Consider the following 10,396-nt stretch of genomic DNA (forward strand, 5'->3'; position numbering starts at 1 on the left):
AGAACAAGATGTCAAATATGAGCTGTTGTAAAGCAAGACAGTATGACGTCAGTATATCGTGTCGGTTTACTGGACGAAAATTCCAAGTTTCCAGGAAGGTGGGGACATGTAAAAAAATCCACCTCGCCCGAGACTGACTAACTCTGCCACGTTGTAAAAAAAAATCGTGCCATCGTAAGTATAAACGACGCATGTGACATCTTTTTTCTTCTTACAGGACGCTGTACATCATATCCAAGATAGAAGTCGGTTCTTGGCGCGATCACTTTGAATAAGTGGGCCATTACTGTCTGCACACGACAGTGGTTATAGCATTTAAAAATGGGGGATGCTTGTCCATCAAACTTGCAGTTCGGACGGGTTCCTTCTGACTATCGTCAGTTAGGGTCTTAAAAAAATCTGACAGAAACCCATTTGGGGATGAAAATGAAGCTCAACGATGTTTCTGAACCTAGATGAATGGGGGATGTCCCTGAATGTGGGTGACCACGTTGAAAAGTAGTGCCTTGGGCTTTTTTTTTTTTTTTTAACAGCCGGTTCACTGTTCACTTTAATTGGATTAAATCTGTAGTCCAAATCCGTAATCTACCTACCATATCAACTTAAATTCAATATTTTATAAAATCAACGGCAAACAAATAAACAAAATAAGAAATTAAACGTGTTTCACTCATGCTGCAGCAAATATTAAAATGTACATTAAAAAACTACAATGTAAGCAATTACATTATAGTAATCTAGTGGTCTTTACTAGCTACAGACTCAATATTGAGCTTCACACTTGTAACAGTTAGTCAAAGAGCTCCTGTTTTCATTGATTTTACAACGCATCAGTATCTTGGTCCATATTACCCTTCCAGTAATTTGCAAACGATTTTCTCCTTGGGCCATATTATTATTTCAGATGGGCGACCATATAGACTGGACTAAATCTTTTTTCAGCTACGTATGGAAAGCTCGCAGCATTAACGACATTTTGAACGGACATGGATGCAGAAGCAGGAAATTTCTCCACCAAAGTTGTACATATCCACTAAATTCGGCGTTACACTTCTCATCATGGAGCAATCTTATTATCTCTTGGTAGATAGCATCAACACATACATTATTGGTGAATGAAGTCATCCTCCATGTATGCCCGTCATGACAGCTTACTTGCCATAATACATCTCAATTTTACACTCGTTTGGAGAGTGTTTGGGTTCGATTCCGTCAACGACTGGAGGAACTTAGCTTCATTCGAGGCTATAGTTAGCCGTTCTCAGGTCACGAGTGTCGGGTTTCCCCGGTGAATTTGAGGTTTTCAATCGGCATAACATGCAAATCAGCCCGTGAACGCCCTTCTACAGACATAAAACACTTACGGTTATAAGCGCACCCCTTGGGGTCGTTAACCAATACCCTCCATGTATCAATCTTCACTATCAGAATGAAAAATAGCATTTGATATATTCCTCGACTCGGCCCACCTGAGCCTCTAACACCGAAAACTCTTAGCTTGGCTGGCAGCGATCGTTCCTGCTGAGCTGAAAAGGTTCAATAAGGTCTTTAAAGAGAAGACCATGTTATCAGATGCTAAGTTAGTGAATCTCAGAGACGCATTATAGCCCTAGTCGCCCAATAAAACCCAAAACAACAACAACAGCACTCAGAGGCAGATCGAGGTGTCCCTCCTCCTACACTGGTCGTTGATTAGAGAACTTTTGGCTCATATAATTATTTGGTCAGCGCGCTGATTCATATGATACGACGCTTAATACGGTTTGTTGCGCATTACTTGTACAAATATGTGTTCACTGGTCCATTACCTTGTGGGTGGTACATCGACCACGCTGGTCTTTGTGGTAGCACAGTAGTTCGAATCCCATCAATGACGCGAGATTGTTTTTAGCTAAGTTAATCAGCCTCAGGCAAAGACAGCAAGGACCCTACCCTCATGGAACCTAGAATTTTTCGTCTAGCAAAACAGCCAAACCGACCAGAGAATACACGTATTTACAGACAGGTAGGTAATTCCTAATATGACAGATTAATGGTTTTTTTTTTCATACAGTGGCCGAATTAATCGATCTTGTTAGATGATAGTCGCCCCCCCTCAAAATCGATCAAATCCGGTATACCGACCGCAGAATACCTTGGCGCCTCATAGCCTTAACTGCTTGGTAAAAGACAAAAAATAAATCTAGGTCCATTAGCATGATGTGCGGGATGAAAAACCTGAAATACATCTACTTTCTCCGTCTGAGGTTAGCGGAGCGTAATCCCTATTAAGGAAGCCTTCGAGAATTCTTTCAGTTACCAATGGGATCTGAACCCAGGTTTTTCACCCAAACGAATGACAAATGGCTAAGTCACCATACTGTTAGAGGATTTAAGCGCTACAAAACAGACAAACTGATCCCTATAACACGCGGTAAACTTTGGGATTCAACACAACAGAAAGTAACATATTCAGTTAACTTCTTTAGTATCATTATATTCACATTCCGAAACTTACAACATAAAGACAGAAAAGTACACTGCTGTGTTTGTGTGCCGGCATTTGTTTAATATGAAGGGGCATTTGTCTCCGGATGGCACAAAAGTGTGACAGTTGATTTCCATTTAAGTTTCTCAACAGAGAAGGAAAGGTAGTGTCTATCGAGATGTCCCTTTATCTGTTGAGAAAGGGTTTGCCTAACTGGTTTGGAACGTGATGGTAGGCGTTTTCTTAGAACGAAAGCCGTGATCAGCATACTGATGGTACTGTGACGTATCGAACAACCTGAAGTCACATGCTGCATCAGCTATGTTTCTGTACATATGCACTCGAGTCCAATAATCAAATAGATTTACCAATACAGACAGAAAAAAACAATATGACACTGAACAAGCAAACTGTTACCGAGTAAAGAATTCCACAAGCACTCGAGTTCATGTTTATGTAGTACAACAGCCATAAGTCTGTAGCGAGAACTGTACAGGTATTAATTTTCATACAAACACAATTCCCAATCTGCCGAAAGAACAAAATGAATGCTTCGAAGACTGCAATTTCTCTCTCTCTCTCTCTCTCTCTCTCTACATCTATTCTCCGAGTTCTGTTTGTTCAGTTGATACAGCTGTATTCCTTAGGGCAATTAACTGCTTGAACCTTAAAAACGATTTGAATGACTACTTGAGATCCTAGCCTGTTAGAAGCACATAACATTACTCATTCAGTGTTACGTCAATTCCCAACCACCACCAGAGAACGTGAGCACCAGTTAACAGAAAACAATAACATATGGGAGATGTAGCAATGATTCGGCATGGTAGTGTGTGCGTTACTATCCTGCAGAATTACTTCTGCCAATGTTTCAAGGTGTTCGAAAATGTCTGCATCAATGCCATTCAAAAAGAGATTGTCCAACCTGTCATAACGGCACGCCCCACATATCTTGAAGGATGGAAAATTATGTTTTTACTTTCTTGCTCCTATCCCCTTGTAAATATAAACTGATCGAGCATATCAGGAAATCTTTGGATAGAGAACTGTGCAAAAGTACATGCTCCTCTTGACGCTTCAGTGCAAATTAAGGAGAAATACCTGCCCATTTGTCCTTATTGATAACGTGACAAATCGTGTTCAACTCTCTCGTCCTCAGCACTTGTTAGTGCCACCAAAATTAAAAACTATTTAATATGTAAGCGGAACACCTTCAAAAATTCCAGAGCGGTAGAATAAAACACGTGACTATCAAGCACGAAAGTTGCCTACTGTATTCTGACAAACCACTGTTCATAGACTGGTTGTTTTGAACCTCAAAGTGCGTTGAGGTACTTAAACGTCTAAAATTTCCAGGTCAGGTTTTCTGTCCTGAATTTAAGGCCACCGATCAAAAGGCAGATGGTCAATGGTCCCACTTACATGTATAACACGCACAACGGCTGAAAATGTAGCTTCGTGCAAAGCTTCATTCCTGTACCATTTAGAACTATATGTAGATCCAAATGCCCGATTCGAATAGTTTCGGGTCCTCACATATTTTTAGAGGTCCTAAAAATAACGTCGCAGGGCTGGACCAATAGTATGAGTTGTTCGGTGGTCTTGACGCCAATGCACCACGTCCTCTCAAACATCTTACTACTGGACTCCAGTCTGCATGTTTATATACAACGTGGATTTATGGTGTAGATATCTTTGTACGTATATCTTTCTATAATTAGAATCAGAGTTTTGTTAATCAATACATCAAAGTAACAAGTCAATTTGTTTTCATAGATTATTCAGCTTTTGAATTTTAGAAGGGCCTTTGAACCTCTAAAATAACGAATTGACTAAAGCAGGAGTGTTTGATATTTCGTCCCCTTGTATATTAAAAATTCACACCTTGTATATAAAAAATTCTTTACGCTTCGTGAAACTCTGAATTGAGAGTGAACTCTTACTTTAATATCAAACTAAAAGGAGGAATAAATATTTCTTTCATTCACCTTGGCATTGCAGTGACCTTTGAAATGTTCATCGCTCCAGAATAAGCTCTTAAGCCCATTTACCATTCACAGACCATGAAGATCTCCAGCAACACTTGTCAAGGGTCACATTCAAGTTATAGAGCTATGCACAGCCTACATGTGCTGGTAAGAACCTGGCAGCTACCGTATTCTCTCTCTCTTTGGTGTGCATGTGAAGCGAATCGGTTAGCGTTGTACAGTTGGTTCCGGTTTCATTAGTAAGTGTTAGTGCATTTTCAATGGGAGTACAGAGACTGCGTAACTAACCTCCAAAATATTGCCATTTCTTAGGGGACATAAAAAATACATTTATTTTCGTGAATCCAATATTGTTGTTGCAGTTTCTGGGGCAAGGGCCAATATTGTCGAGATTCAGGATTAGAGTTTTCCCTTTGTTAGCTTCAACAGTCAAAACCAATTTTCCCGAACTGCTGATCGGAAAACATCTCGTTTATTTGAAAGAAGAATCGGGCTTCCATGTGTTAATGTCCTAAGGCTGTTTGTTGGTCTTTGTGATTGCGATACGAAAAATACAGTTCATCTCCCGAGACCAATAAACTTGGCCAGCTTCAAAATACTTTATTTAAATAAGTGTCTTTGTTATCGAAGGGATTTAATACAGAAGATTATAGTTTTTTAAGTGCTGGAAAGTGATATGACCGCTATTTTGTTACGTAGAACTTTAAAAATGACTGTTTCGGGCATAATCAAAGTAAAATGGAAAATTATGTTGTTGGAAGCGCATGACCGAATTAGATATTCACAGCAATAATACGTTTTCAAACGGGTTCTGCAAAAAGGATCCCATGGAACTGAAAATGTTTTTTTTATCACTGACATTTTAATTTCTATATTTTTACTACTTAAAAACATGCAATAATTAACAATAAATTAAAGAGTTCCGTGGAGATTTAGATTTGCAAGAAGTTCCAAGGAAAATTTTGATCTTCAAAAGGGTCTCCGCAATAGAAAAGAGTGGAAAGCCCCGATTACACCACTGTCCACTATCAGCACCTCGTCAATATACCGCTAAAAGGTGAAAAATAACATTGTTAAGTTGATAAGGAAGTAAATATGTATGATTAACAGTTTAAGAATCTGGGTCGACATTGGCCAGGCTCTCTCTCTCTCTCTCACATGAGGTGGGTATGAGGTCATGGTACGGATATTTAAACTCAGCAGAACTAAACATTACATGATTCACAGTTCTTACGATTAGTGTCTAAAGAGTTGGATTTTCCTCAATTCTGCTGTTTTTCTTCTTAGACGTTGCCTCCCTCAGTTGAAATAGGTTTTACAATTTACAGAGAGAGTCGAAAACACTTGATGAAAAGAAAGATATTATTGAGAGCAACAGTTTCCAACTCTTCACAGGAAAAAGGTTCCATGTCTCGCTAAGAAAGCCAATGGTAATTTACCAGCTGGTCACTGCTCATTTTTGGTAGATTAGAGGAACTCGTGATTTGGATAAGCGTTGGTGATTAGAGCATAGAATCCTACACCTCCAGATTATAACTCAAAGAATTCCTGGAATCACTATCCGGATTCGAACAACGCCTTTCCAAACTGTAGAGAACGGACAAATGAACTCAGATAAGAAGGCTTATTTAGAACACAGAACGCTTAAAAATATTTTGATTCACTTTGCTTGAGCACAGAAAAGATTTTATACTGAAATTCGATCAGTTTTTCCAAGGGTTCTCTTTTTTTTGGGGGGGGGGGAACAAGGAAGCATTGGTGGGAGGGGAATGGATCACTTTTGTACTGGGAGACAAAACAGGTAGCGCTACTACTAATGCAACTATAAGTCGAGACAGTAAGAGACGCCGTGATTTATCATTATTTATTATTAAATAATCTTTTAGAGTGACAGTTATAATTCACTTTATCTACACTGAAAATCCTACAGCTCTACCGGATGTTCGTAAAATTAGCAAAAATTCACAGTTCCTTTTAAGCAATTCACCAAATGAAGCGACCAGTCTCTTTCTTTCTTTTTTGGACTTCAAGGTGCCACGAGTGATTATCTGAAGTCAATTTAATCCAAGACAAAATATAGCTCAAGTGGTGAAAAACTACATCTTGCCATCGGTCAAATTACGTAAGTCACTTGGCAACGTCTAAGATGTGAAAAAAAAAAAAAAGTCTATTCTAAAGTCTTTTAGATCCCAACTATGATTAGACAATTTACTTAGCATCAAGTGGGCGCTAGAACTGCAAAGGTTTGCTTTTCTCAAGAATAGCTGGTTCTAATGCTGCGAACATCTGTACGTGTTTAGAATCACCTCGTCAGACAACTTTTGTCGAACGCAACGAAAAAACGATTCTACATCACCCGAAGATTTTAAAATAATACGGAGAATCGCAATTCTCAAAATGAAACATTCATAAAATGCAGATTTGGATCAGTTATGGAGCGAAACGACAGCATCCACATGAAAATAAGTGAAAAATTGGCGAAGACCTGACTGCAGTTTGCGCCTTATTAAGCAGACGCAGTTTCTTTCGGTTAGATATCTAGAACTGCAGATGCAATAAAAACCCTTGCTGGAATTCAAATAAAATTTATACAAGATTGGGTTTAGAAGGCCAGTTTGTAAAAAAAAAAAAAAAAAAAAAAAACTGTGTTCATATAAAGATGCACATGCTCTTCTCGTTGGCGATGGTTGAATTCCGGCACACCACTCTTAAATTTTTATTTAATAAATCGAAAGATTGAGGGCATCAGTACTATCGCATTTTTTTTCCATAAAAGCTTTTGACACTATTTATAAACAAACACAACCAAAACCAATCTCGTGGTGGTAACTTTGTTTGTTAGCGCGTGCAGCGATTTCACTTAGTAATAAATTTATTTAACACGCGATATCCATAGTATTTATACATATTTATTTATATATATAAAAAAAATAATAAATAATAAATGCGGAAATGAGAAAATTACAAAAACCATCAAAATGGCCGCTTTAAAATTGATGTTACCAAATGCGTGTATCAAAAGGAAGTTTAAGATATCACATTTACATGAAAAACATGACTTAAGTGTTCAACAGATGTCTCGCTATATTGCGTGCTAATGTATCAACTGTTCGTCGTCTCGCTAAAAGTTTCCTTGTACTGTACCGAACACGTGCATAAAAAGCAGCCTTGATAGACTCTTCAAAAGACAGCGTAAATCGATTATTACTCAGCATTGTCCTTCCCTACCCCCACAATTAAGAACTAAATGCACGGTTACGTAACATAAGTAAGTGGACGGGGTCGAGAGTTCCAATTTACAAGTTGGAAGGACGTCGGTGAAAATAACTTTGCATACACATCGCGATTGCACCAATTAAAAACAGCTTTTAAGTTGGTAAATGAGCGAACACTCCACTATTACGAAGAAAAAACAGCGAGGAAAAACACTTACCCATAAATCGCGTCTTTGTCCCGTTTGTGGACATCCGGCACTGAGCCCATTACATGGTTGGTGATAACCCCAGAAACGTGGTTGCCGTGGTACTGGTGCATGGATGGAGTGTGATTCATGTGTGGCGTGTGGGAGAGCGTCTGCATGGACCGATGAGGGTCATACAAACTAGCTGGCCCATCCATAGTACCATAATGTGGCAGGCCGTCATCGTACTGCATTGCCCAGCAACCTGTAAGGCCTTGCCACTAGCACGCAAACTTCATAAATCACAACCAGCTGACACCACGACCGACACTTTCCATCCACGGCTTCATTCACAGTCCACCCAGCTCTGGGACGTTTGGTGACCAACGCCGTAATCCTCCGCTTTATGCTCACTCCCGCTTTTCAGTTGCTATCGACGAAACCACAGTAAAAGCAGTAACACAAGCCGTGTGTGTCCCTTAGGCCTTGGAAACGACGCAACACTCGTTGCTCTGGAAGGCTTGGCTGTCAATCACAGAGCTGTTACTATAACAGTGATAATGAATGAGCTGTCACTTGTCCGCTTGTCTCGAGCGAACGTCCCGTCTCTAGCCAGGGCTCGAGAAGCAGCTCACGCACTCCTCACAAGGACCAGGCGGGAAAGGAACGATGGCGACATTTGAGAGTCGTGACTCGCTGCTGCTGGTGATGCTTCGCTCATGACTTAGACGAAGGTGAATCACTCGGGCAAAATATTCGACACTACGTGGGTCTTCACATTGAAAATCAGTCGGCGCTCCTCAGCCGTCAAGCCAAGGAATACACTCGCCCTGTACTTAGGAGTGTCACTGTTGGACAATACCACTTTGTCTCGGGGTTGGCTCGGCAGATGGCGTGCTTTCGCCTGCGTTTTCGTGATCGCGTGGAGTTACGCCGTCCTATCCGATTGGTCGGTGGTAAGAGAAGGCTGATGTGTCGCCCATGGCATTCGGGATCAGCACAGTAGGGAAAACAAGTCGGGCTCTTGCGATTAGGGAGAAAGTAACAAGTGGGCCAAACATTTCGTGTTCCGTTAAATACGAATGCGTAAGGTCAGGAGATAAGTGTTAGCAGAAAGTACTTCAGCTGCACGCGCGCAAAAAAAGAAAACTTTAAGCGGTGGAGAGCCACACAGCTCTTCAAAAATTTCCCCCCTTATAAAGTCATGTCACTATGAAAATGTACTGCTATACTGCGATTGTTTTTTTTTTAATTTTTGTCATAAATAACGTTTCTTTCTTTTGAGTCTACTGTTATGAAAATATTATTCAAATTAAACGAGGAAAAATTTGTACGTAATTATACTATAAAAGCCAGATTTCTCTTGTTGTGATTCAGTGTGGTAAATACGCAGTTGAATATTGTTTTTATACGCCTAATTAAATATTTTACATTCTACCAAAAATATAACTTTTAACGATTTAATAACACGCGATCAATTAACTCGTAATAAAACTAAAAGCTAAATAATCAGCCCACGTTCTGTCGTTGGGTTTAGATTCAGAAGGTGCTGAATCTACGAAGCGGTTTATAAACCTCAAAGTGTAGGGGAGGATTTAAAACTGTTGGAGGGAACAAGAATTGTTCCTTCTATTATGTAAATTTTTAATGCAAGAGCGTTAACTGTTCTTGAAGAGAAAAATATTTATTAATCTCTCTATAAGCAATGCGGACAGCATATGATAACAATTGTAAAAACCAGAAGTAATTAAATCCATGAAATATAGAAATGGTACTAAGACCACGTATACAGACACGCAATTTATAAACACTGCACGTATAGTGTTTATAACAAGGGGGGGAACCATGTAACCCTTGCTTGGGACTGACTAATTCAGCCTGCCCAGAGTGACACACCCCTCATATAAATCAGAGGAAAAAAGTGCCACGTGCACAAAGACGAGTGTGTTAAACGCCAGTATCTTGGGTTTGAGACTGCGTGTATTCTTCATTTGGTTTGCTGGATGAAAAATCCGAATTTCTTGAATAAAAGGTGAAATAAAATAAATATAGGGAACCCGCAACAACTCCATGGAATATTATTGCTTCTGAAATCGAAGTTTGTCTTCGAAGTAAAGCGCTATGATAATTAAAATTCATCGCTATGATAATTAAAATGCATAAAGCGCTTATTAACTCCACGGTTTAAACCGGGCCGCTAGTTTAGTAACAACTAGATTCCTAATAAATGAATTGTATGTGGGGACCCTTTTAAAAAGAATTTGTCGCGCTGTCCAAGATTTAATTAAATCAGAGTAGTGGAAATTTGGCAATTTGTTTTTCATAAAATTTCGAGATATCTCTATAAATAATGAAAGTAGTATTTTTCCCCGAAAATTCATTTTCAGGACAAAATACTCATGTTCTGTTCGTCCCTGGGAAGGTTTTAGGATCAACTGCGATTCAACAACGTTCTCTGTTAAAGTCTTCCCCCACAACGGAGATCTATGTTGCTTTCGGATGTTCGTTCATTAGTTGAGAAGAAAAAAAAAATCAGATCGA

The 10,396-nt window shown here is 39.4% G+C and overlaps 1 protein-coding gene across 2 annotated transcripts in view; it reads right to left on the reverse strand.

The window, feature by feature from the left end:
* The window catches only part of LOC150081901 (homeobox protein Meis1-like), a 220,998-nt gene extending 212,319 nt beyond the window's left edge, over positions 1-8,679 (reverse strand). For both annotated transcript variants that reach the window (XM_090378974.1, XM_090378973.1), the window contains exon 1: positions 7,889-8,679. In XM_090378974.1, coding sequence (XP_090235100.1) covers positions 7,889-8,109 — 221 coding nt within the window. In that variant the 5' untranslated portion in view covers positions 8,110-8,679. The remainder of the gene's footprint in view (positions 1-7,888) is intronic.
* Positions 8,680-10,396: the final 1,717 nt, after the last annotated feature.

This window comes from Mastigoproctus giganteus, chromosome 8, assembly GCF_048544385.1.
Source record: "Mastigoproctus giganteus isolate SK-2022 chromosome 8, ASM4854438v1, whole genome shotgun sequence".
In the NCBI taxonomy this organism is placed as follows: domain Eukaryota; kingdom Metazoa; phylum Arthropoda; class Arachnida; order Uropygi; family Thelyphonidae; genus Mastigoproctus; species Mastigoproctus giganteus.